The sequence below is a fragment of the Papaver somniferum genome, chromosome 7, assembly GCF_003573695.1.
Source record: "Papaver somniferum cultivar HN1 chromosome 7, ASM357369v1, whole genome shotgun sequence".
Lineage (NCBI taxonomy): Eukaryota > Viridiplantae > Streptophyta > Magnoliopsida > Ranunculales > Papaveraceae > Papaver > Papaver somniferum.
In genome coordinates, this window is record NC_039364.1 from 53,041,160 (window position 1) to 53,068,468 (window position 27,309).

Genomic DNA, 27,309 nt, shown 5'->3' on the forward strand with positions numbered 1-27,309 from the left:
TTTTCGAACCGAAAATTTCTGTTGAGTTTGGAAACTAATCCAACTCAAATCCGGTTGCTTAAGTACGCATACTTAAGCTGGTTACTTTATCAAATCGGTCAGTTCATGAACTTAAACATTTAAATTATAAGGAATGTAATCTTTGCAAACCGTGGCTATAATGTTCATGATTGATTCAAGTGAATCAAACCGATTTTGCTTCAATTGTGTTCTTGTATAAATCCATGAGAATATAGCAATTGAACAACTCTTTAACTAGTTTCATCTGAGTCATTTGAACTAGTTATGGTTAAGATGAATAAGGTTGAGATGAGAGTAATCATATGGCTAACCTCGGTTAACTATTTGTGAACAAACATGGTGTACACGTTTAGGTACGGTTACATAAACCTAAATGAGGGTACATTTCATTTGTGTGTAGCAAGATAAGTTCGATCTAACGGTTGAAAGATATTAGCTTGGTTGAATCAGGTTTTTCATCTAACGGTGATTATTGAATGCATTTACTAGAAGTTAAAGGATCTCAAGACAATATGTCGATGTTGCTCATCGATTTTACTAATGCTTTTAACTTTGTAGACAGGTCTGCATTAATCCGGGAGGTTGGAGACAAGTTCCCAAGCATCTCACGTTGGGTTGAGTTTTGTTATGCCATGCCTGCAAGGATGTACTACAATGAATATACTTTATCTTCCTCCCAAGGGGTTCAGCAGAGCGATTCCCTGGGACCACTACTATTTTCCTTAACACTTCATCCACTGGTTTGTAAGATTGCGTCACAATGTACTCTAGACCTTCATTGTTGGTATCTTGACGACGGAACAATCGCTAGTGATACAATGGAGGTATCTAAAGCCTTACAAATCATACAGTCGGATGGCCCCAATAGAGGATTATGCTTGAACATCTTCAAAACTGAATTATTCTGGCCAACAGTAGACCCTCGAAGTACAGCAGTAGGCGTCTTTCCTAGGGGCATTTCCAAGTCTTCTGATGGTGTCTGGTTGCTTGGAGGTCCAGTTAGCTTGAGCATGCAGTACTGCAACGACATGGTCCTGGCTAGGGTCGACAAGACTACTCATCTCATGTATTGTACTAAGACCCTCAAGGACCCACAAAGTGAACTCTTGTTGGTACGCAATTGCGCAGGTGTATCGAAGCTATATTTCGCAATGCGTACGACTCATCCCCAAGCACTGCAAGTAGCTGCAACACAGTTCGACCAATATTTATTGTTGTTCTTGAGGCATCTGATCACAGGCGATGAAGCCGGCTACGGACCACTACAACATCGTATTTCAACGCTTCCAATCAGAGATGGAGGACTTGGTGTTTACACCATGCAAGACACGACTCAGTACTGCTATCTCGCCTCATGTCATCAGACGCAACTTCTGCAGCACACCATTCTGAGTACCCCTTCAGTTTCTGACTTCAGTCCCCATTACCAGCGTGCTCTCGATAACTTCATGAATGTGTGTTGTCTATCTCCTTTCACTTTCGGCATCAAAGATATTGCCCACAGCCTATGCATTCTCTGGCAACTCTTTTCTTTGATGTTGTTAAACATGAGATCCCAACCACATTCTTCATGTCTGATCGTGACACCATCCTTTGGCAGTGCAATAGAATGGATAATGCACATGATTACCTTAAGGCCATTCCTATTTCCGGTCTTAATAAAGCAATGGGCCCTAGACAGTTTCGTTCAGTGATTCAATACCGTCTTGGCATACCTTTATTTGAAGAGGACAGTACATGTGCTTGCTGCAATAGGCTCACGGATCGCTTCGGAAACCATGCACTTCATTGTGCCAGTGACTTTGGGCTCAAATTCAGGCATGACTTAGTAATAGATCTTTTTGCTGATTTGTGCTATAAAGCAGGTGTCGCGGCTAGGAAAGAAGCAGTTTTTGGGTGTTTATCGAACAAGGCTAATGCTCAACGACCGGCCAACATCTTAATTTACAATTGGGAAAACGGACGTGATGTCTGCTTTGATGTCACTAGTGTGTCACCCTTCGCCGGAAGTGGGTATCGCAACTTTACGTTTGGTCATGCCATTGCTGCTGCCATTACCGCAAACGAAATAAATACGTTGCCAGTTGTTCGACTCATGGATATGGATTTAGTGTTTTAGCCTTCTCATCACTGGGGGATCTTGGAGATGATATTACCGTTCTTTTGAAGAGATTGAAAAATTGTATGGCTGCACATGATGCTAATAATAATTTAGGCAGTTCTCTTTACTATAGGTTAGGGATTATTATTCAGAAAGGTGTTGGGACGCAACTTGTTGCTCGCCTACCAACCCTTCAAACTGATCCTGTGTAATTCCGTTGGTTCGCTTAATAAAATCCCTTGCGACTATCTTTCATTAAAAATAAAAAAATAATTACTAAGACCGACCACAAAGGCCTGATTATAAACTCATAATAGCGAGGTAATACCTGAAACATGCTTGACAGAAGTCATCTATAGATGTTCTTCAACTTCTAAAATCACGGTACAATCTCCGGGCATAACCACACCATTAGTGTCAAAACATAACAACCAGACAATAGACAAATATTTGCTTTGAATCGATCCAGAAAATCTAATTGTTTTCATGTACAACATGACCGGAGCAGCATAGTACTCTAGCACCTCCAACAGAAAGATAAGCAAACAGTGGATGGACTGATAAATCATGGAGCAGATCATAGTACGACAACAATATGAGAATATACAGTTCCTACTATTTTGAACCAAATTGCAAATGGGTTCCAGGTGTGATACTCCTTCCGTTTCATAATAGTTGATCTTTTTATTTAAAATTTTTGTTCCACAAAAGTTAATAGTTATAATTAAATAAGGCAATGTTTTTAAAATTATATTTTTGATTGATTATTGTTATAAATTTAAAATAAGAAATATGTATAATTTGATAGTCATGTGTATATTTTTTATGCAGGTGTTTTAAAATGCTATAAAATTACAAATATCTGTGTCATAGTTTGAGAGGTATGTTATATAAAATTTAATAATTTGTTATCCATAAAGGATAAAATTTATATACGTACCTAAAAGTATCCCTCTCCCCTTATTTTTTAAAAATCGTGCAAACACCAAAAAAAAAAAATGTTATGGAATAGAGAGTTTAATTAGTTCTATATTGTTCAAAAAATATAAAAACTAGCGATTATATTTCTGTTTTATTTTGTTAAATGTATACTTCTAAGGAGTGGTATATATCTTTTCGCTTTATTTTTTCGATGGCATGGTTATTCCCATACTATCTCACAATTTGTATACCAATTTTTGTTTATAAAGCTCAAACAATTATGAATTTGAAATCGTTGTTTATAAATACACAATACTCTATATTCTTCCCATAAATGAGCACAATCCAAGACGCGCCATTTTTTCGTTCACATGGTTATTTCCATACTCCCTCACAATTTATAAAACATTTTTTTCTTCGTAAAACCTAAATGATGATGAATTTGAAGTACTGTTTTTGGTTAATATGTTCTTCTTACAATACTCTATATTCCTATTATGAATGAATACAATTCGAGATGCCTAAGACTACCATCTACTCCTTTTGAACATCAGTTTCTCGCACTAATTTCTTGTATAAATTCAACCACTACAAGTGTAACATAATCATTATCATTTAGGTTTTAAATTATGTTGATATTAGAAGTAACTTGTTAAATACAGAGAACAAAAAAGATAGTCTAGGATTCAAATTCGTAAACATTTGAATTAGAAAATAAAAAAACTCATAATTGACAAAGAGGATACCAATATTAGTGGGGCTGATATCAATCCAGAAATCCAATAACCCAGGATTACTTTGTTTTATATGAATTGATATCTCCCACAACTTCTGGTATTCCCTAGTGCACAAATTATTAAATAATATGAGAATAAGTTTGTCAATTGGACCTCCTGTAGCTGTATGTATTTGAATTTTCTGAGCTAATGTAATGCAATTATATGTGTATCTGTGTCGTAACTGTTCAGGTTCGGTGCAAGGAGCAGGTTGCAACTCAACGGTAGCAAACTCAGTAGTGATGGCAGAAAGTTTGGCAGCATTAGAGGCCACCAAATGAGCAAGACAACAAGGTCTCGGAGACATCATCCTTGAAGGGGACAATAGTAAAGTTATGGACTACATCAAAGGAACTAATTTAGATATAGATTGGCAATGCGTTCATATTCTAGAAGAACTCTTACACATATCAAAGAGTTTTTTCTCCTTTAAAGGAGCTCACACCTGAAAGAGAGGGAACGATCCTGTTGACGATCTGGCTAAGCTCAGAAAAGTAGTTGGGGAGAGGAGTTTCTCTCCTTCAAATCTCCCACAAGATATTTTTAATGCAATTTGTAATGATAGTAACTTTAATTTCATTCAAGGGACAAGCTATGACAATCCTACTAGAAGTCATGAGAGCACCCACAGTGTACCTCCTGTTGGGGAGGAAAACAGTTTAATATCTTAATTATTTCAGCATTTTGTTAAAAGAAATAAAATGTAATTATATGTACGACCAACATCTATGGCTTTGCTCTTTCACATGTACATACAAAAACACAATCAATCCCCACCAAATATAAAGCTTAGAGGTTTTTGTTTGGGTCTACCTTCTCCCCACATATTACTTTTGTGGAATACAAATTTTTCACTGTAGATGTTTTCTTTGGATTTTGGTGTTTATGATGGCGTGGATACATAAGAAGTTATTGTAATTGGAATAAAAGGGAGGGACAATTTTGTTTAGTGAAAAAACGACTACTAAAAATTTGGTTACACCACATCCAATCTTTTTGTGTTAATTGATCAAATTAGCTAAATCTCTGAACTACTGTAATTTTTTCTGCATTGGTAGAATAGGTCTTGCTGGTGGACTTTTGTTAATGTGAAAGGATGGTATTAAATGTACTATTCAAGAAGTGTCTCATAATATGATTCATGTAGTTGCAAATCTGCATGTAGCTAAACCTCCTAAAAAGGATTTCATTAAAATAAATATTGATGGTTCTTATATTCCAGCAACTAAAAAATGTAGTATTGGGCTAATAATCCGTGATTTTACAGGTCAATGCTTAGGAGCTAAAGGTTGCAAATTTGCAGAGGAGGTGGATGAGGATTATGGGGCCGAGCATTTTGAATGTAAAGCTTTGGAATTGGAAGTGGATTGGCTGGAGGAATTGCAGATAGATAGAGCTATTTTTGAGATGGATTGTGATAATGTGATAAGATCTGTTAATGAGAGAGTTAAGTCTAAGAGCAACAGTAGAAGTAAACTCTGATTTTTCAAGTCTATTCATAGACTGGGCAATAATGTAGCTCACTCTTTAGCTCGTAAAGCAAGAGATGAGGATCTAGATTTCTGTTTTATGTCTAATGTCCCAGATTGCATTATCAAACTTCTGAAAGATGATTATAGCTGAATTGCAGTTTAATTGGGCCGACCGACCGGAGGGCCCAAAGGACCCTTAGGGAGGGAGTCCCTTTAATGACCACTTTTTTGTCAATCGTAGAGTAACGAAAATTTTCAATTTCACAAAAAGTTTTGATTTTCCATGTCGAAAATTTTGGTTACTTTTTCATTGGACAGAAACATCCCTCATTATGCAAATGAAAATACCGTTATATCCCATCTCACCCAGTCGTTCGACATTATATTCGGCACCACCGTAACGACCTCCATACACAATTACTCACCATCACCATTTACTATCAATATTTATCATCACCGACACTGCCACCGCCACCACCACCACCACCACCTTCGCTACTGCTACCACCGCCACACAACAGCACCACCATCACCCCAACCACAACACCACCTCCACCTCACCTCGCCAAAACGCCACTTATACCAACACCTCCGCCATGTTCTTCACCTACCACCACCATAATGGCACCAACAGTGCCGCCTCTATCACCAGCACGGCAAAACCACCTCCGCCACCATCATTACCATCGGCACACCTACATCACAGTAATATTGCAAAAAATTTCAGTTCCCTGTTCTCCAACAAACCACCGTAACCGTAACCAACAAAAAAAAACATTTTAAAAACCATTTTCTATATCACATCGCCGCCGCCGCCCCTTCAATTCCATCAATAGCACCACCTCCACTTTCATCAACTGCACCACCAGCAACACTTTCACCACCAATAGAAAGACCTCCTCCTCTATATCTATCACATAACCTCTTTTTTCATCAACTCAGCCACCGTCACCGGCAGCAACACCACCGTCACCGGCATAACCTCTTTTAACTATATTATTTCTTCTTTCTTTGATGCAAATGATAACAATACTAACACTAGAGGTTAATTAAAAAATCAATCAAAAAATAAGAACATAAGATGCACGACCGCCGTAACCCCCACCACAACCCACTATCGTAACCAGGAAAAACATCAGCACCACCTTAACTCTTTAAATTGAATATTGTTTGACCCTCCCTTCAACTAATTCTACTTCAATCAATCGTACCCAAACTAACAAGAAATAATTATAATCAATCTAATCAAAATCTCCACCACCGCCACATCAGCAACACCATTAGTAGAACTGTATTCCGAGTTTGGGTTTTTTCCCACGGCTGAAGCTATTTTTCTTTTAATAAATTTAATCTTCTAATTAAAAAAAAAAGAAAAAATTGTTCAACAATTTTATTCGATTACATTATACAAACACAATTGCAGTTTAAAGTTCATCAAATTATCCATTGAATCATTTTAATTTTAAGAAATTGATCAAACAAAGATAAAGAAAAAATACAAAAGAAATGAAGAACAAAGCACATAAGATCCAATTTATCCTAGTTTAATTGGGAGCCGTCGGAATTAGTTGGGGGCCATGCATTAGAGGACAAAAAAGGTCACCAGGACCTAATTTGGGTCACCCCTTATAAAAATATTTTTTAAATGGCTAAAATGCCCCTAAATGATTAGTGTTAAAATTTAATTAATTAGTGTTAGTCTTACTTAATTAGAGTTTTTTTTTTCCAGACTTTTTGTCTGCAATTTTTAGTCTTTTTTTTTTTTGCCCAGATAGTATGAAAAATCGTCAAGGTATTAAAAATTTTCATTGACGACCCTCAACAGTCGTTAATGTTTAGACTGTTTAAGTGACGACTCTAAACTGTCGAAGATTCATTAATTGCGGAAATGTATGACAGTTTTGGGTCGTCATAAAAATGATCAATTCCCTGACGACCCTTTGGAAGAGTCGTTACTGTTTTGGTTACGCATTTGACGATTTGAACAGTCGTTAATGTTTTAGAAATGTCGTTATAGACTGTCGTTAATCTCTAAAAAGAGTCGTTAGTGTATGACAGTTTAGAGTCGTTATTGTTTTGATCATGATGTATATGACGACCCTAAATTGTCGTTAATGTCGGTGAAGGGTCGTTATTTGAAGAAAAAAAATATTAATCAAGGGTAAAATAGTATATTCATCTTCCGATTTTTACATCCCTGCAAAATTTTGGGGACAAACAAAATTTCATGGCCCCCAATTGGAAGTTATGGCCCCAATTAAACTAGGCAATTTATTCATGGAGTTTTCAATTACTCATTTAAATCTGAAAAATGTAACAGTGTACCTTTAGTTTAGAAAAGAGACGAGGAAGAAGAAAGGCGGACTGCGGACAAGAACATCAAGGATTAGGTTTTCTTCATTTTTCATTAACGGAAACTACTGTACTACCCTTAGCTTAGCTATGATACACGCGTCACCCATGCATCTGCTTTTTAATACTCGTGGAAACAAAACTGAAGTAGTACATCAAAATTGATAGTTGATATCTCATATTATACACGCTCGAAGGGTACCCAACTACCCATACATAAATTAGCCCAACCCCGTTGAATCCATCTGTGCGTGCACAACTTCAACCCCTTCGACAGCTGTTGCGGCCACCACAACAATGTTGCGGCCATTATGACACGAGCTATCTGCTGGAACACCATGTACAACTCAATAGTATGCCGAGCCTTCGTCACCGTGGTTTGTTTGGTATGAAAATTTCTTTCCATAACGGTGTTTGATTTTTTTCGGTCGGCCCTCCCCACCGTGGTGGCGGTGTTCTAGTTAATAAATTTTTTTTAGTATCAAAAAAAAAAATTGATCACTTACAATTCACAAATATGGCCATATAAAAGCCCTCCCTCGCTTCGCTCGGTCGGTCCAATTAACAAAAAGGATACCGATATTAGCGGGGTTGATACCAATCCCATAACCAGGATTACTTGTTTTATATGAATTGATATTTCCCTAAACATTTGGTATTTCCCTAGTGCTCAAATTATTAAATAATATCAGAATAAGTTTGTCGATTGGAATTGGACCTCCTGTAGCTGGAATTTTCTGAGCTAATGCAATGTATTTATATGTACGAACAACAACTATGGCTTTGCTCTTTCACATGTACATACAAAAACGCAATCAATCCCGCCAAATATAAAGCTTTTGTTTGGGTCTGCCTTCTCCCCACGTATTACTCTTGTGGAATACAAATTTTTGAGAAAATAGTTTTATTGTATTATTAAACTTTGTTTGGTTTTGATTCACTTAGGATAAGAAGGTTTCGTGTACTCCCCAGCCGGGAGATTTGTGGTTGTCATTTGCTCCATGTTCCAATTTTAATCCAACACTTATTTTGATTTATATTTTGTTCTGTTCAGACTTCAAACCAATAATTTCATTTAATAACCATCCATACATAGACAAGTAGAAAATACCCCGTAGAGTTGATTCTTCACTTTTGGTCATGTAATTAGAAAATGTATCCATGGAGTTGTTGCCGTTATTAACATGATGTTTTTTTTGGAAATCAGAATATATATATATATATTAGAGGAATTTTCAGGATAAACTTAGGAATTTCTAATCGAGCAAAAAAAAAATAAAAAAGAAAATAGGAATTTCCTTATAATTCACTAAGTTAGTTTAATTTGGAGAATTGAAGGGGTTTTTCTAGAAGGTTATTATTGGGGCGTCACACTCCGTAGAAGCTTATTTTACGTCCAGGTTTCTTTTAATTCCAACCGTAAAATTCGATTTTACATCCAATTTTCTTTTAATTCCAACCGTAGAAGTGATTTTACGTTCAGGTTTGGATTATTTCCAACCGTAGAAGTGATTTTACGTCCAGGTTTGGATTATTTCCAACCGTAGAAGTGATTTTATGTCCAGGTTTGAATTAATTCCAACCGTAGAATTTTATTTGCCCAGGTTTGAATTAGTTCCAACCGTAGAAGCTCATTTTATGTCCAGGTTCCTTTTAATTCCAACCGTAGAAGTGATTTTACGTCTAGATTTGGATTATTTCCAACCGTGGAAGTTTATTTTACGACCAGTTTTTCTTCCCACAAAAACTTTGTCCCGGAATTCACCAAGTATACAACAAAATTCATTAATTTAACTTTTATCTAATTAAATTAAATTAAAATTAATTAAATAAGGGTTGTTTAGTCATTACAAAATTATTTGAGATAATGGGTTTTTGATACTTATGGATGACCCATTTTTATCCTATTAAATGACGCTCCTCTAATGGAATGTGACGCCCCTATAATAGCCTTCTTTTTCCATGTTGAAATTATTCTCCATAATCAAATAAGAAAGTAAACAAACAACACCCACCAAAATGTTAGGGCATACCCAACAGAAACAGACCATGTGTTGTTTTTCATGGTAGTTAATTAACTTGATCCTGTGGTTCTTTATGAGCTGAGCTGTTGCCTACGTAGGTATCTCTCATTATAATGAAATTTCTTACCATTTATATGGCCTATGTTTTGAGCTTATCCAATCATCGAGAGACCTAACTTGTTTGCAATGTAACCTTCTTGTTTGTTTTGTGCACCAGGCAGGGGTTCAACGGGTCCGGGTCTTCCCGGACCTGGACTCAGAACCGGACCCGTCTAAATACCCGGATACCTGCCGGTCCCGGGTACCCGTTGGGTCTTAAGAAAACTATTAAAAAAACTTCAAAAACTTAATATTTGTCTCTTTTTGGCTTGGATTTAAATAATTTTTATAAAATTTATTATTATTTCTTATTAATGTACTAAATAAAGATTAAATGTAAGAGAAAAATTTAAAACGAGTAAAATATCAAAGCTAAAACTACCAAAAACATGAATAAAAGTATGAATAAACGGGTACCCGATACCCGCGGGTACCCAACGGGTATTACCCGATACCCGCGGGTACCCAACCGGTATTACTCGATACCCGCGGGTACCCAACGGGTATTATCCGAACGGACCCGTTTAGATTTGGGTCCAATCGGGTAATTACCCGTCGGGTCCTAAGTTGCTAATGGGTCCAATTTTAGGATCCGGAACCGGACCCAAGTCTACCGGATCCGGTTTCGGTTCCGGATAATGGGTACCCATTGACAGCCCTAGCACTAGGGTACGTAGCTCCATGAAACTAGGAATTTCGTCTAGTCCATTTATAGTAATGGCTTCATCTAATACCTTTAAAATCCTAAGCTCCTTAAGCTCCACGTTGAACGGTGACCCTCAACCTCAAACATAATTGCTCCTTTTCACTTTTGCTTAAAGGAGAGAAAAACAAGGCTTTTTCTCATAAAATAAAGGAATTTTTTTATTTATTTATATCCATGAAAAGAAAAATCGAAAACTAAAACATAGAAAAGCCGAAGAAAAAAAACCTTATCGCGATACAAATCTCTCAAGCCGTACCCAAAAATCGTCTCTACATCTTCGACGAGAGAAGAAAGAAGAAGAAAAACCGGTTGCTGTTATAAATTGAAGTTAGGGGACCATTCTGACGAAGAATCACAAAACCAGGTAATTTAGGTTTTCTTTAATTAACTCTGTATAATTAGATGGGTTTATAATTTGATCAAATTAGGATGGGTTTGCTCTTGATTGAAGTATAATTAGATGTATTGGCTCAATTTAAGTTTCTTTAAGAATTAGGTGAAGGGGTTTTTTATTGGTTCGACTGCAATCTCTTCGCCAGGTCTTTGAAGCGAAATTTGAAGAATCCCTGATGATATCTCCGATTTTCGTTTTGGGGTAGGTTTCAAAAAGAACCCTAATTTATTTTATCCAACTTTTAATCCCTAATTTTATTTTGGTGATATAATATGAGTAATTTTTGGTTGTTTCTTTGTTTTCAATATTAGGTCATTGGTGCGTTGCTTCATTGAAGATATGTCTTTTAAGGTATATCACTTTTCTCTTTACTTCTCTGCTTTTCAGTTTTTCAATTCTAAGTTCTGTATAGAGTGGTAAAGTAAGCCCGATTGGAGATCTTTTATATGTTATTTGGCCTTCAATTGATTTGGAGATCTTTATAGACAGGCATCACTTGAAATTCAACCTGGTGAGTCCCCCTCATTTGCATTCGTTAGATGCCCTGTGATTCTCCTAATTAAGGCTTTCTTACTTATGAAATCCGAAGGTATTATTACTTATTAGAGTTTGCTTCTTCTTCGTCATAAACTGATGATCAGGTAAACTGGAATCATCATCTCTCTTATATCATGTTCGTAGAATGGAATCATCATCTCTCTTATATCATGTTCTTATATGCTTTTTTTCATATCTGTTTCCTAACAGACCGTGGATCATGGGTTCTCATTAATCTGTAGATTGTTTAGTTAAATGATCAACGCATTCAGGCTAAGTTTTATTAGCTATTGATTTATATTTCGTATTGTTTTTATATATTGCAGGTGATTATACATGGATTAATTCTTAGATTTTGTTTGTTGTCATGCTGTTTAATTACCTAATCTATTTGAATTAACGAGTTCATTCAGTTTTCTTTCTTTTAAAAGAGTTCCATGTATTTGTGGGTGTAGGATAGGCATAGAAAGTGTGAGACAGAGCCAAAGTCTAAAATTTTCTCCTGTATTCTTTTTATGTAATCTCTCCTGATTTTTACTCCACCGCAAAGGACCTTGATTGACGATGGAAGCCACGCAAAATGGTTTGATTACAGAAAAGAACCATTTCATATAATTGCATCATCCATTGAGGAAGCAAAGTAAGAGGTTATCAATCAGTTATACGTAATACCACAACCGAAATCTTATGAAGTTAATCAAGTATTGTAACTATCTTCTAATAATTATTGAACTGAATTGATATTTTTCTATGAGTTTGTTGATCAGGAGGGTAACATTAACATAATTGGTTCAGGTGCAATTGATGCGGCAAAAGATGTTATACTTACCCCAATCTCTATAGATATACCATGACAGCGACAAATATTCAATGGCAGCATTGACAGATTTTTTAGGTAGCCATGGCATGGGTAGTGGAGTACTCCATGATTCCTTCTATCTGTTGCAACTGTTGCATCAGACCTCCGCAACAGTTTATGTACCAAGAAACCTCTCTGGAAAGTAACAGGTATTATTTTTAATCTGCCAAGAACATGTTTCATTTTTTCAGCACATTTAGAATATTTGATATTTAACTGAATCAATAATAAGGCTAATAATCACTCAGTGTATTATTGTCTATCCCTTATTAAAACAGTAAATTTATAAATATCGATCTCTTAAGTCTGTGGATGAAGTTGTAATCAAGTTTGGGGGATCACCAGTTGGAAAGCTTAAAAAATCCAAGCAATAAGGATGTATAAATCTATTTGGGATGCAATAGTTTTCTTTGCATGCTTCTAATATAATAATAATTTTTGAAATGATCATCAAGCAATAATTTTGCTTTCTTATTTTTTGTATGCAGACTGCAGATATGTAGGTATGTAACTACATAGAACAAGAGCTTGAGAATGTAACTGTAGAGCTTCCGAAGTATAAAAAAGAGTCTGAGGGTGGCAGATCCGAACGAAGAACCCAATTATAGTAGAGCTAAATTATGATCCTAGAGAGAACAGAGATTGAAGAGTGCCATGCGAAAAAGGAATCAGAAATAGTTAGGCTTAGAGTAGAAGCAATGCAACGGGGGGTTGGTGAAGAGCTTAAGTCTGGTGTAGGTATCTATTGATCTTTATGCAATTTTATGAGTACTGTACTATTTCGGTCCACGTACGTAGTGCCGGTTATTTAGATGGTAGTGATTTCCTTACAATTTTGTTTGTCTGCAGTAATATTTTCGTTACATCCAAGGATTATATGTCTGCAAATATGTATCTTTTGGTTAGAATAACAAGCAATAGTTGGCATATAAATGATGATGAGGAGGAAATCCGATATCTATAGAGACCGAAAACTTGCAAAGACTTCAAGGAAACAAATGCGTGCTCACTTACATCCCGAGGTCTCAACAGGCATGTTTTCGTGGTTTTCAGGGACGATTAAGCAATCTTCCAAGAGTGTTTTGATTCAATAAAAGGTACATTTTCTTACTTCCTCATTCTGAAATTTGTTATGCATTTGATTGCAAGGAAACATAATTCTTTACACAAAAAGTTCATGTTGTGTTCTTTATACAATATCCATGTAAATCTAAAAAGTGACATGAAAGCCCTCATTACGGATGAATTCCATAACTGCTGCTATTTGTGCTTCCAATTAGAGATGATTCTGGAATCAAATAACCTTGCGCCTCAACAGAGAAAGAAATATTACTGGAATACGTTGATGGATATTGTGTGTGCTCAAATAATACATGGTTTATATAGTTTATTGATATCCATCTATACACTGAGTAGTGATTATGTTACAATTCTTTTTAAAAAGTAAATGTACTAACTATTTGAACAGCATCTTTACATATATTTTTCTTCGGTTCATCTATTTAAACTATAGACATTGCCCCGACTTTTTGTAAGGGTTTTTGCTTCTTCTTTTTTCCTTGCAGTTTTTTGCAAGTCAAGTCCATGGCATGGGTTCTTCGCTGGGTCATGTCCTCACCACTACTTTTTTTGAACTTGGGTGTAACTGAGGCTGCTAGACAGATGGAAAACAAGAAGGTATGAGACAATTCCAATGGTAGTTTCACTTCACAAATATTCTCATTTGTTGCCTATCTAATGATTAATTACCATTTACGAAATCCGAACCTCAAATTTTGACAAATGACATGTGAAGAAAAGCAAGATGTGGTGACAAGATGTGCCTCTGTAAGAATATTTAGTTGAAACATGATATGGAGTTGGCATTTTGCAATAACCCTTCGGACAATCCTTATCCAACATTGTACAAGCTAGCAGCTGACAAATTTCACTAATGGTGAGGTGGGTGATCTCTGCACTTTTTTTTTCAACTCAATTTGCTCAATCCCTCCTTCAGTCCTCTTTCTTTCGGCCACCAATGGTTTTTAAGTGGAAAGACAAACAACAAACCCTTCTCACTGAAATCATGTCATATCTGCATGAGGCGAGAAAGAATATTGCTCATTGATCTCGAGCCTAGCTACACTTTAGAGTGTGTATGTTATTCTTTTTCTTACTTTCTTTTGTTTTCGTGAACATACATTCTTTCTAATACATCTTAGTTCAGTTAAGGCATGGGTGTTTGTGAACTGAAATTTGTACTCAGAACAACCCTGAGTACTCCCTTTGTCGATGGTGTTGTGGTGATGTGAGTTTTGCTTAATTCAGGTCATGCGCTTATATATTTAATAACTTTTATTCAGTACTGTGCTTTCTCATTAGGTCTCTTAAACACTTGAATAAATCCATGGTTGCTAAATTAGCCTGGAGGTTCTTATTTGAGAAGGATTCCCTTTGGGTTCAGTTGCTGCGGTCTAAATACATGCGTGGTTGTCATTTTTGGGATTTAGAAAAGGGTGCAGATGTTTAGGACTGTTTAGGATACACGGAATACATCTAAAACACTGAAGAGTTCAACATCATTGCCAGGATGGAGCCCGGAATAAGAGTTCAACATCATTGTCAGGATGGAGCCCGAAAAGACAATGATAGAGTACAGGGCATTTGATACACGGAAACGTCCGTATCAAACGCCTGTGGCAGTTATAGTGCAGTCCCATTAATTTTTGGCATCTTAAAATTGCATTTCTTTTTTCCATTACGTCGCGTTCGTACTCCAGTAGCAAATCTATATTTCAGGCTTTTGTGCGGAAAGAGGCATTAACAATTGTGGGATAAAAGATACCTGGAGAGGAAACTTGAAATGAGGCGCGATTATGAGATATTGGGATCAAAGGAGTAAATGCTCTAAGAGATTCCAAAAAGCCAACAGAGGAATGTGCATCACAGGCCTTTCACCCACTAATACAACAGTTAAGATCAAGAGAGAAACAATTGGAAAAGAAAAAATCTACTACCAAATTGGAAGAGATTAAGATGCCCAAAGACGACGGGGGTGTCCAAGTCAAAAATCCTAAACGCCCCACACAACACTAAATAAAAAATATGGTTAAAGACGGCGCGCAACACCAAATCAAAAATGCATCGCGATGGGGCGAGGCGAATCTGAACCACACCAAATCATAAATCCTAAGCATGTATTAGGATGGGGTGAGGCGGAGCCGAGACACACCAAACAAAAAATCCTAAACATGCAACGGGACGAGGCGAGGCAAAGCCGAGCCTCACGAAATCAAAAATCCTAAATATGCACTGGGTCGGGGCAAGGCGAAGCCGAGCCACACCAAATAAAAAATGCACGATATGGAGAGACGAAGCCACATGACACCAAACAAAAAAAATATGATTCAAAAGAAAAAAAATGCCCGATGCGTAGCACGGGCACAAAATCTAGGAGAAGTTAGTATAACATCTCCTAAAAAAGACTTGAGTTTGATCACTTTTTCTATTGGAGCAGCACTAGGTGCTACTCCCGGGCAGCTTCTCAAACTTGGTTCACCAATTAGGGCGAGGCGAAGCCGAGCTTTACCAAATCATATCGGGACTGGGGCGAGGCGAAGCCGAGCTTTACCAAATACAAAATATGGTTCAAAGAAAGAGACATTTATGCATTATATTTGTAGTTGTAGATTGAATTAGTGAATCAAGTTTGAGAAGGGGCACAAAATCTAGTTATTGACTAATAATGCTTGATAAGTATATAGTTAGCTGTGGGGAGGGTACAAGGTTTAAACTATGAACTGGATTGGTTTGCCGTTTGGAGATGAACTTAGTACAAGAAACAATTCTTGTGATTTTTCAAATGAGTATTCGGATTGGATTAATTTCTGAATACAAGAATATATAGTAAATCAACCTTGTTTATATTGACTCATTGATAATACCACCATTATTAATCTCCTAGCTTGTGACTCCGCAAGTGTCCAACAATTTAGTTGGTCACGAACTGGCACTGGGGGCTGGGTGGATTTTGCTTTCTTAGCTACTAGGGCTTGTATATTTATATTAGGAAAAAAAAAAGATCTGCTAGCAAGAGCTCATCAAGGGAACTTCCTGAGTGTTGGATTTTTCCCTCAGCAATATTGAATTCTCTCGGAGCTCACAAGAGGAGTCAGGTTTTTCCCAAAAAAAAACCGTTTCCTGTTTTCACAAACTTCATTTCGACATCGAAAATCAATGGTCAAATGAAAATCTTCATGACACGTTTCCGTTTGGGACAGTCGTACGACTCGTATTAATCAACCCTGAGGTACTAGTGTTTTTTCTCAGTTGATTTGATTCATTTGTTCAACTAAAACAGCTTCACCCACCCATGCGACTGCAGTGCAGTGTAAGAGGGTTCGTACATGTAAAGTTTTTGTAATTAGGTCCCCTACACCATGGAAGATCCCTCGTCTCTTTGTTGAGAGTGAAAGGGTGCTTGTACTGAAAACTCACACCACATAAGTCCTTTCCCCTCAAGCACCTATATATCAACTGATTAGACAAGTCTTTTGTTTTTTTGAAGCATTTGGCAGACAAGTCTTTTGTTTTTTTGAAGTATCATATAACCTAATAATTTTGCTTACTAGCAAATGTAGCTTTAGATTGAAACTAAATAAAAACTTGCACCTAGAAAGTTCATCCTCATAAAACAATTGTTTAGTCATGTCGTTAAAGCATACTATAGACACAACTTTAAGGTGAGTGACGCTTCAATTGCTTCCAGTGAAGCAGGTATTGAGCAATAGATGTCGATGATCATTTCTCTCTATATGACATATCAGACTAGAATCGTCCATTGTTGGGGTTCCACAAAAAAACACTCCGCCTCCTCCCACGTGAAGACCTCGTAAGGTATCGGTGGACCACTGGAACATCTATAGAACCAGCGTTCGTAGCAAGATATTTATTCATACTGAGACTTGGATATTTTTTTGAAGTTCACCTGGAGAAAATATCTGGAGAATCTGCCCTTCAACTGGAGAAAATATCTGGAGAAAGACGTGGAGATATTTTTGTATTAGTATCTAAAGGAGTTCTCTCTAGTGGTTTTTCCCAAATGCGTACCGAAAAGACTCCCTCGCAGACATCTTGTCATTATAGAAAGATGTCTACTATGATTTAGTTCTCCGCCCACCTGGTATGCCTCCGTGAACAACCTTGGGAATATGTACCGTTTTCAATCAAGAAATATGTGGCCATAACATCCTGAAGGAGTCTCGTAGCTACTTTAATGCCGACGATATCAGCAATAGTTTTCTCGAGGTTTTCATTGTACAATTCCACAAAAATAAATAAGCTTTCTGATGGAAGGTGCTAGTGGATTCTACATGTGATTCTAAAATGTAAAACCCTCGCTTATAATTTTAACCACTCAACTCCCAGCACATAGCAACAGGAGATTACTCCATAAGAAAGATCTCAAAATCTCATTTTCAAATTTCATTCACACAGGCTGTACACTCACAATCCCACATTTACAATCTATTTTTCTTTCCAAGTTGACAAATATATTTCACTTTTCTATTCTCAGTCCTTGGCATTGTACAAAAAGATACAGTGACGGGTCACAAAAAGGATCGAATGTTGAATAAGATGGTTACCCACTATAGTTGGAGAGTGCAATCAATAGGTGCACTAATCATCTTCAATGCAGTTCTGATGTTTGTAACGGTTGATGAACATCAATAACTCTCATTGGTTTCCATTCAGATTCTTCCTTCGGTTGACGTAGTGCGACGAAGTTCAAAGCATCACTCTGGACTTGATAAATATGGCAGGCCCAAGGGTATGATTCCTTAGCAGTCCAAACCTTTTGTTCCTCGAACAGTGTCTCTTCCGCAAGATTTGCTTTAACACAGTAAGCTGTATCGTTCTGAGGCTCCATGAAACCAGCAACAGCAACACAACCAAGTGAGACATATCCATCAGGTGCCCTCGGAAACCAAATTGTTACTGGAGTTGCATAATCATCTATACAATTCCTCCATACCTACAAATAGGAAAGAAACTTTGAGCTTATGCTAAAATAAATAACACCTAATGATGAACTTTGAAAGATCGATTGATAAAAATCGTAGTAACAGTGTTAACCAATAAACGCAGTATGACGAAATTTACAATACCCCATACACCAAGGGAGTGCTAAGATTTGTGACTTACCAGGTCATATCCTACTGGAAGCGCAAATTGCTCATCAACATTATGGTAGGTAGCAGAGACATTCGGAGGATGGCTACCAACATGAGCTACATCCCCAACGGAGACATACCTGAAACGAGCAGATAAGTAAATTAAGTTAACATAGTGACAGTATGCATCTCGTAGGAGCTCAATGGATAACTTATCTAAATTGAAAAGGTAAACTACAAAAACAGAAAACAGACTCAAAACTTCTTCTCTAAGATGGTATGTGTATTTGTTAGCCCTGGTGCATTGCAGTTTTAGAGTTCGTATACAATTAACAGGTAAGAAATCGAAGTTAAGATATGTTTACATGTTTGGAGGATTAACAAGAATTTCCCCATATTTGAACGACTTAAGCCGCCAGCAGTAATAATAAAATGTAACTAATTTTGATATACAAGTAAACCCAACATGCTGTGAAAGGTGACAATTAGCTTCTAGAGATAACATTGTAACACAGAGGAACACTGTATTGAAGGATTATGTTGTTACCCATCAGGACAAGTTGGTCGCCAGATGCTACAAACTCCACCAGTCTCCAACACCTAATACCAAGTTTTCATGTTAAGATTGTGGTAACCCATCTACAAGAAGGAAGTTTTAGGTAAGAAAACAACACAATAAAATACCTGCTTTCGGCTCAGTGCGGATCGACCTTTTGACTCCGGTTCGCTGCTCCAAATTTTTTGAAAATTAATAGTATGCTTTATGAATCTCTTATCACCAGAGTTACCACCAGTAGCGCCTGTGAAGTATTCTCTTGGCTTAATTATGGGTTTCATCTGGTTCTGAGAGTCTCTCCCATCTGCTTCCTCCCAAGAGAAATAGACATGTCTCTGACTTGAAGGAACCTGCCCACGGAAATTAGAAGACCTGAATTAGCATTTTCAGTTAGGTTAAGTTGGAGACATCTGAGATGGAGCATACAGACCTTTAAAGTAACACATCTCATGTCTGCCTGGTATCTTTTCCACACTTTACGTATGACCGAACAGATTCGAGCAGCTTGAGGTTCTTCCTCATCTGTTTCTTCAACGCTGCACTTGATGAGCCTAACAAATTTTTCTGACCTCTTGAAATTCTTAAGATGGAGAATCAAGTGAGAGGGTTTGGAGTAGCCTGCCTTCGCAAGCTCCAATGACATTAGGTCTCCCCATGGGACGTCCCACATAATCTTGGAGGGCTTTTTATCCATCTTATCTGGAGCCATACACTATGCACAAACAATAGAAAGAAAATAAAGAGTTAGGAACATCAAGCATCAAAGTTAAGAGAAAACAATTTTCAAATCACCAAAAATTTAGACGAAGGTGTTTTTAAATGTTTCTGTTGGAGGTCCTGGTTTATGTCCCCCTCCCGTTGCTCTGTTTCATTTTACTTTTTCTAAAATAATTATGCTCTCTTTGCCGAGCTTTGCCGGGGAAGAAAAAATTACCCACAATTCCGATTTGGAATGTCAAAATGTTATTAGTAACGACGACTTTTAAGCCCCTCTCTGAACTTATTTTGATTGTCCGGATTGTTGAACATGATTAATGGACCAACACGAAAGAACTTTTGTCGGGAGTTGTTAACCATCAATAGACTGAAGCCCGAGGAAGTTCATATTACATCAGGATATTTGCAGGAAGTACCAATGTATAAAATTAACCACAAGCAGTCCAATAGTGTTTCAGAACAGAGGTATTATAGCATTATTAGGTGTTCAAAAAGATGGAATGAAGTGTTAGGTTCTGCTCGCGTACCTGTAGTAGCATGACACGCTTGTTCGTTACCAAAACAATTCGTTGATAAGGCACGATGAAATGCTCTTCGTAATAGTCACTCCAGGCGTACTTCGATGGCTCCTTGAAAATCTCTGTACAACCGAAGTGCCGACTTGCTTCTGCGAGGTATAGAATCATCTGCAATGCAAGAGTAGATTATCAAACACTTGCATATCTACTTACTGCAACTAATAAAGTAGAACGCTAGATTTTTTTTTTGTACAATGGCTTCAGCTTGCATCAAAACTTAGAAGGTGAAGGAAAATAATATACCTGACCAGTTGCTTCCCTCTCAGAGTACTCCCTGAGGACGCCATCAGCGTGGATTGTACGAGGGTTTCTGATTCTTTGGAAGGCGGTCTTGTTATTAAAGACTTCTAAGCACCTAGTACAACTTGCACCAATTCCGTCTACTGTTAGTGAGAAAAAATCCAATGCCCCACTAACTGGTTGAACAATGAACCCTAGGAAAGCTTGTCCCAGCCCATGAGCAAAACCGAGAAGACCATTTTGCCTTGCATTCTCAACAGGCTTTGTTACAACCCCAGACACGCCGAAAGCAAACCCTTGAGCAAGGGCTTCAGTTCCTTGAAGAATACCGTCACCAACCCCAGTTATTCTTCTAGACCATACCTGATTCCACGGTGAAACAACGCATTATTTAATCCCCATTACGAGTTACCTTTATTCATCTATGAATAGTATCAAAATATACTAGTTACCTGCTTCATACGTAATTGCAGAAACTGCCCATCTGTTGACAGCTCAGCAAAGCCTTTACTTAAAGAAGCCAATGTTGAGCTTGTCATACCAAGAACATCTACTGAGAATATCAAATGTAAAGGATTATGGATCAGATCCCGCCATATACGGTTGACAATGGCTGGAACAACAGAGCTTTGCCTCATGAACCTATTCCGGTGCATGACCTTTCTTAAATGAACCTGTAATGAAAGCACGGTTTAGTTACCTACAGGAGATGTTATACAGATACAAATGTACTATATCATGAATAAGAGTCTTGCAGAACTGATAACTCATTATTCAAGATCCCAAAGGAATTCCAATATTGGGGCTTTCAATTTACGTTTTATGTAGATGTCACTTATTTCGGGAGTATACACCTAAAGTGCAGATAAGATAATCACGATACATTGGAAGTGTACTGGGATGTAGTGATTGAAAAAGGCTACCTAGTAAACTACTTTATCCCAACGTGTTTCTAACAAAAGGGTAACAGCTGCACTATTTACTTCGAAGTATCAATTTACTGAGGACAAGAAGGGAAAAAGCATTTAATAAACAAAAACAAAATTTCAAATTGAAGTACTCCCCATCTGCATGTACCTTTATTCCTAAAATGTCTAGAGGTGTGCAACAAGATATACACACACTCGAGACAATCAGAAGTTGAATTTGAATCTAGCCACACACTGCTCAATTTCTCATCATGTGTAAGTTTTGAAGTCTATAAAATGAACATTACATAAACCAGATACTAGCAGTCTGACCTGAATCTTGAATGCATTTCCAACAGCAGATAGTATGGGGCTCCAAACACCTAGGACCCCATGGGGTCTTTGAGCTGGCGCTGTCTCCAACTTAATCTTTAATCTTACTTCAGAGACGTCTATAAGGCTGAAAACATCAATAAGGGATAATCAGAATAGTTCCTTTCTCACGTCTTGAAGAATCACTCGAGCATAGTTCCTTGCTTATATAAAAGATGAAGATTATTTGCATATATAATTCTTATGTTCTCAGCAGGTGTTTTACTGCGCTAAAATACACATCAATAGCATTTAGAAGTCAAGTGAGTTTGAAGAAACATGAAAACTAGGTGGCTTAAGTAAAAGTAAGAGAATGGTGGAACTATGATGCTACACGTAGAACAGATAAAGACAGGTACCAGAACAGAAATAACAAGTAAATGAGACTCTTACTCGACACGTATCTCTGGATCAACTTGTGTAACACTAGAGCTTTTGGGAATCCTATCCATCTGAAGGTTATTGTAGAAATCCACAAATGCCCAAATAATTGGTTCATGGATGCTAAGCCTCCAAGTCTTTTCAGTTACCTAGCATTGGGAAAAAAAACTTTCACTGAGAATATGAACGCACGAGTCCAATACCCTCGTAATAAGAGTACAAAATACCACCAAATAACAACTACTAAATGTTACCCTTATATAAACATATGGGTAAACCAAGGTGCCATCATTATTATCATTCCTCATAGTAATCGTCGTTTTGAAAACTGGATGATGTGCATCGGCGGTGTGTTCAGGTCCCAAGAGAACAGGTATCAGAGTGAGTGGCAGCTGGTTATCTATTTGCATGTGTCCCAATATGAGCTTCAACCTACACATATCATAAGGAAACACGATTGGTAAGTTAATAACAAAATTTTTAGATGAGGATAGAATTACTTTTGCAAGTTTCCCAATCATCATCAAATATGTTAATATCATCTCAAGTTCCCAGAAAAAGCCTACTTGTTTCTTCAGAAATTCGCTAAACAACAAAGAATCTGGTTTGATTAGAATGATAATCAGGCACCATTATTTACTTTGCAAAACTTTCAATACCATTAGACATTTGGAGGTTATACTTACAAAGAAACAGAGAGCACAAAAAACAATTTAAATACCTTCGCAGAGAGAAGGTAACACATATTGAAGATTTATGAATATATAGCACCAGATAGGGAGCATATGGAGAGGCTAAAGATTTTTATAGCAGTTGAATCCAACATAACCGTCATAACAACAGCACGGAAGGTTAATTGTAGCTTCAAAAGATGCACATGCAAGAAAAAAATTATATTGAAAGGCGAAGAAATCAACAAAAGGAAATCAATAGTCTTTTATAAAGAGAGGTTTCGACCTGCTTGTGTTTCCCCCGTCATAACCAGTTGAGTATGAAATAAAGACTCCCTCCAAGTACAGGTACGAGAGCTCCCTTGGTCTATGGTCAATTATAGAGACCCCTACGACCCCCAACTCTATCATAATCTCCATAGGTGCAGAAGTATTATGCTTGTGCTTCATTTCTGAAGTGCCCCAGTTTCCAGTGGTTGCCAGGGCTGTACTCTCTTCTTGTGAAACTGATTCCGATGTCCTATGATCAGTAAACCTAGCAATCATGATGTGTCCCATGTCCACAACATGAAACTGTACTTCTGGTGTTCCCACATCAGAAGAAACTTCGCCTGCCCTATCAAGGCTTAATTTCTGAACAACAATAGAATCTTCACTTTGGATTTCAACATCAATAAGCCTTTCCCCATATGGATCTTCCCAACAGAAATTTGTAGTTGAAAGAGCACTTAGCTGGATCCAGGAATTATCGCTCAAACCACACTGACGGATTCTGATGATCTTGTCAATTGTTCTGTTTTCAACTCTGCAAAACAAAACGACTATTAGCCCGTTGTTACATCCAGCGCATCTAAACTCTTGCTAAGATTAGCCAGTGAGGAACCACGTAAAGACTATATGGATAAAGATTTTAGGGGATAAGATCATTTGGACTAAAATATTTGATGCTAAGCCCCAACGAATTCCATTAAAAATGTTGATAAACTGAATTAAATCAAATTAGTTTCCATTCCACCTCCCAGAACATCAAAATAAACAAAGTTACAACGATGTTAAGCCATGCATATGGTACATGCATGGTGAATAACTGGAAAAGTTCTTAGTAATTAATTGTGTACCTGATGGGCCCATATGTGGATCCCAGACGAAATACAACTACAAAACGTGATCCTTCCTCATAGCCTCGGATTTCTGCCTTGAGAAATCTCCTACTACCAGTAGATGTCCTCAGAACAAGAAAGATGGTGTCCTCTTTTGTAATTTCAACAGGAAAACTCCATTCTGTATTTTCTAACCGAACCTATCAACCAATGAGCAAACATTCAACTGATGCCCGAACATAGATCCTCAGATATTTGGAGTCACACAATTCAACAATTCCACAAATCCAACAACTGAAGTCTCTTGTTAGACAAAAGGTCAGTTGCAAAAGTGAGAATCACTACTAACTTATGGAAAGCAAGATGCAGATAATATATAAAGCTCAAATACTTAATGAGTTCTTTCAAGAAGGATCACAGCACTTTCACCATAATTTTCATGGAACAAGCCACGGAGGGGAATAAAGTCCTACCAATGCTCAACTCTTAAACGTATGTACTCTCATCATTTTAGAATGATTGAAAAATTACAAGTCAGCAAAATGCAAGAACAGCTACAAACTACCTCTATGAGCGAACTCATTAATGGCTAGTAGGCCGCGAGTTATAGAACATACACGATTTACATTTTTATGACGAAGTGACTTGCAAGCAAGATATGACAGTTGCGGCACACATATCGGGAAAAAAGAGGTTAAAGAACTCAGTAAGAAGAAGAAAAAGAAAACACAGAGATTAATGAGTTTGAAATGGACAACGGTACGTCTTGCCTAGCTTGGAATGAAGGACATCACTGTATTCTCTCAAAACTCAAACATAGAGAAGTAAACTACAAGAAGCCGGAATGAAGTTTGAAACTACCAAAGGTGGGTGGGATGAATTATACATACACATTGCACATAACTGCCTCCCCCAGTCAATATACCAGTGTTTCAAAAATGTTGAACAATATCTCCTTCACTGATTCATATAACTACAAACTAAAATATGCGAGATGAAAGAAAAAAATTCACCAAAAGTAAACCAGATTTCACTTTTGAATGACAAATACCTGGAGCCTATCTGGTCCTTCTGTTTTGCGATACACAAAAGAAACTCTCGAATCAGAAGCTCGAAGAACCTTGGAATCATCTTCACTGCTTAACTTAACAAAAATGTCTTGACCAATTCTGTTTGTGAATGTCATGAAAGGTCGAACAGAGATCACCTAAGAAGACATTTGTAGACAAGGTTCACTAAACAAGCCTCCAAAGGTATCAAGATATTAAGAAGAACTAAACATCTTTGAAGAAGTGACAGTACCTTGGTAGGCACAGATTGATAAGGACATGGCTTTGAGGAAATGAAAAGATGGATGCAATTGCCTTCCTCATCATATGCATAAAGACCAACGGTACCATCCTAATAACATATGTCAGTTTTTAGCATAGATAACAAGTTAAACAGTAAGATTAGATCACGGGAAAACATGAAAAACATACCATATCACCAAGAGAAGAAAGATCTGTAACAGGTCCAAAGTGTTTCTTGCCAGATTGACTGATAGAAACTGAAAGGCCCATAGACTTGAAGTTTAATGTAGAGTCAATGGTATAACCTTCAAATATTTCCGCTTCAGTTATTTCTTCAACAACCGTTTCAGTGCTCTGCTTTGAATTGGGCATCAGGGAAAATTTTCGTTTTTTCTTTCCAGCTGTAGCCACAAGCTGATACGTAAGTGGCGGACATCTAGCACTTGCAATCCAAAAAGGAGCATAGATTCTAATAATCTTTGCCACCATCAGCTGTTCTTGGTCATGATTTTGTTCAAGTATGACTTGAACTATCCTGCATAACAGACAAAACCAGTAGTTTTAAAGTCAGTTTTGAACCGTCTGACTGTGATAATGGCTGCTTTCCTACACTACAAAAAGTGAAAATCTAAAGCAGAACAAGAAAAAGCAGGGATCAACAAACAAAGTAGCACATTTACGTCGCCACACACCTTCCAGTGAATGAACTCTTCAAACCTATAGTTTTAGATGGAACTCCGCTAGGATGCGATACCATAACAGCATCCTGAAAAAAAAAATGTTACAAATGACAAAGTGAGATACCAAGAGGCGAGAGAAGCAAGCACTACAGCTGAACAGGTTGTGCACAATATCGTACATGTACCGGTGACCACCCTCCCTGTGGAAGGAGCGATAAGTAGAGTGGCTTTCTCAGGTCAGCTTTATAGATCCCAATGGTTTCACCTGCAGATAGTATTCCTCGAGAGCAACCAAAAAACTTACCATTTTCCTGCATCTCAAGAACAGAGAACTCTGCTGCCAAGGGAAGAAAGTTAACTACAGATAATGGCGCTTTGATAACAAGATTCCAATCCTGAATAGGATCTGAATGATTATCTTTTCCAATCTCGGTAGCTTTTATACTCAAACAAAACCACAAACCCGGGCTGTTTTCCCTACTTGAAGAGCTTTCACATGTTTGGCTAGAAGTGCAATACAGAAGTTCCTCAGACTCGGACAAACTAGAAACAACTATTTCAGACATTTCTTTATTCTCTGGTTGATCACGAGGCATACCCACAAGTGAACTCCAAGTGTAATTGTTGTGCTCATTAGCACTCCACGGCCTTAACTGCAAGACGTATGTCACTCCAGGATGTGTCAGGCCCAAAAGAGGGAGCGGTACTGTATCTCCAGGATTCAACAACCCAACTGGTATTCGCTGTTTAACACCACCTAGTACCCTTTTCCTGTTCCTGACCCATCTCCTTTGCCGTGCATAATTCACAAACTTCAACTGATTATATGACTCGGGCCATTTTAGACGTTCGAGATCAGGGGCATAAACCCAGCCTTCAGCGGTATTTACCGAAGCATTATCAATATGCCAATCATCAGTCCATTCCCAACCTGAGGGCAAGTCAACTTCTGAAATCTCCTGTGTAACAAAATAAAAAATCCGCCCAATATGTAAGTTTACTTGGATTAGTTTGATTGTTGAGAAGGAAAAGATGGAAGTGTACATGAGCACAAATGAAATGAGAGAATCCTGCAAACTGCTGTTTCAGTAAGTTTAAAGCTGGAATTTCTTAAAACCACATTGGCGTTTAGAAATTGTATATGTGCTTTGAAATACATTTGTTTATCAGAACAGCAGAAAATGTACTATTTATAAGAAAAACAAGACCGATCGTTCTGCAAGAACTATATAAGATAGAGAAATAAGCTTGATTCTGTATCTTGTATGTGGACAGAGGCCTCCAGCAAAAATGAAAAGCCACTTATTATTTTTAGACATCTGACGAAGTGGAAGACCTCTGTCTACAACCATCAAATTCTATCTAGCAAAATTGTGTCAACACTAGCTATTATAAAACTG

The 27,309-nt window shown here is 37.4% G+C and overlaps 2 protein-coding genes and 1 long non-coding RNA gene across 18 annotated transcripts in view; 2 read left to right on the forward strand and 1 right to left on the reverse strand.

Annotated features, from left to right (window-relative positions):
• The first annotated feature begins 533 nt into the window (after positions 1-533).
• Positions 534-2,140, forward strand: LOC113294635. Its single transcript, XM_026543022.1, has 2 exons — positions 534-1,475; positions 1,622-2,140. The coding sequence occupies exons 1-2, from the start codon at positions 534-536 to the stop codon at positions 2,138-2,140; spliced, it is 1,461 nt and encodes a 486-aa protein (XP_026398807.1).
• Positions 2,141-10,563: 8,423 nt separating this feature from the next.
• LOC113297312 lies at positions 10,564-15,002 on the forward strand. 16 transcript variants are annotated; one of them, XR_003333435.1, is made up of 7 exons: positions 10,565-10,836; positions 11,012-11,067; positions 11,178-12,043; positions 12,199-12,411; positions 12,751-12,996; positions 13,112-13,359; positions 13,828-14,603. It is a non-coding gene; the product is annotated as an uncharacterized LOC113297312 (long non-coding RNA). The 16 variants fall into 16 exon arrangements; XR_003333440.1 differs by adding an exon at positions 14,624-15,002 and having other exon boundaries at positions 10,566-10,836; positions 11,178-12,411; positions 13,828-13,939; XR_003333433.1 differs by having other exon boundaries at positions 10,566-10,836; positions 10,969-11,067; positions 11,178-11,217; positions 11,352-12,411.
• Positions 15,003-17,528: 2,526 nt separating this feature from the next.
• LOC113297310 overlaps positions 17,529-27,309 on the reverse strand; it is a 34,612-nt gene continuing 24,831 nt past the window's right edge. The window contains exons 47-64 of the mRNA XM_026545747.1: positions 26,089-26,868; positions 25,922-25,995; positions 25,419-25,764; positions 25,240-25,338; positions 24,989-25,144; positions 23,956-24,137; positions 23,124-23,642; positions 22,421-22,598; positions 22,179-22,315; positions 21,747-21,873; positions 20,958-21,179; positions 20,509-20,868; positions 20,215-20,373; positions 19,401-19,682; positions 19,099-19,320; positions 18,962-19,014; positions 18,446-18,554; positions 17,529-18,275 (exon numbers count right to left, since the gene is read on the reverse strand). Coding sequence (XP_026401532.1) covers positions 17,931-18,275; positions 18,446-18,554; positions 18,962-19,014; positions 19,099-19,320; positions 19,401-19,682; positions 20,215-20,373; positions 20,509-20,868; positions 20,958-21,179; positions 21,747-21,873; positions 22,179-22,315; positions 22,421-22,598; positions 23,124-23,642; positions 23,956-24,137; positions 24,989-25,144; positions 25,240-25,338; positions 25,419-25,764; positions 25,922-25,995; positions 26,089-26,868 — 4,350 coding nt within the window. The 3' untranslated portion in view covers positions 17,529-17,930. The remainder of the gene's footprint in view (positions 18,276-18,445; positions 18,555-18,961; positions 19,015-19,098; positions 19,321-19,400; positions 19,683-20,214; positions 20,374-20,508; positions 20,869-20,957; positions 21,180-21,746; positions 21,874-22,178; positions 22,316-22,420; positions 22,599-23,123; positions 23,643-23,955; positions 24,138-24,988; positions 25,145-25,239; positions 25,339-25,418; positions 25,765-25,921; positions 25,996-26,088; positions 26,869-27,309) is intronic.

Coding starts and splice junctions, on each gene's coding strand:
- LOC113294635 (XM_026543022.1), top strand. CDS start 534: ATGTCGATGTTGCTCATCGATTTTACTAATGCTTTTAACTTTGTAGAC. Junction 1,476..1,621: donor CTCTCGATAACTTCATGAAT/GTGTGTTGTCTA, acceptor ATCCTTTGGCAG/TGCAATAGAATGGATAATGC.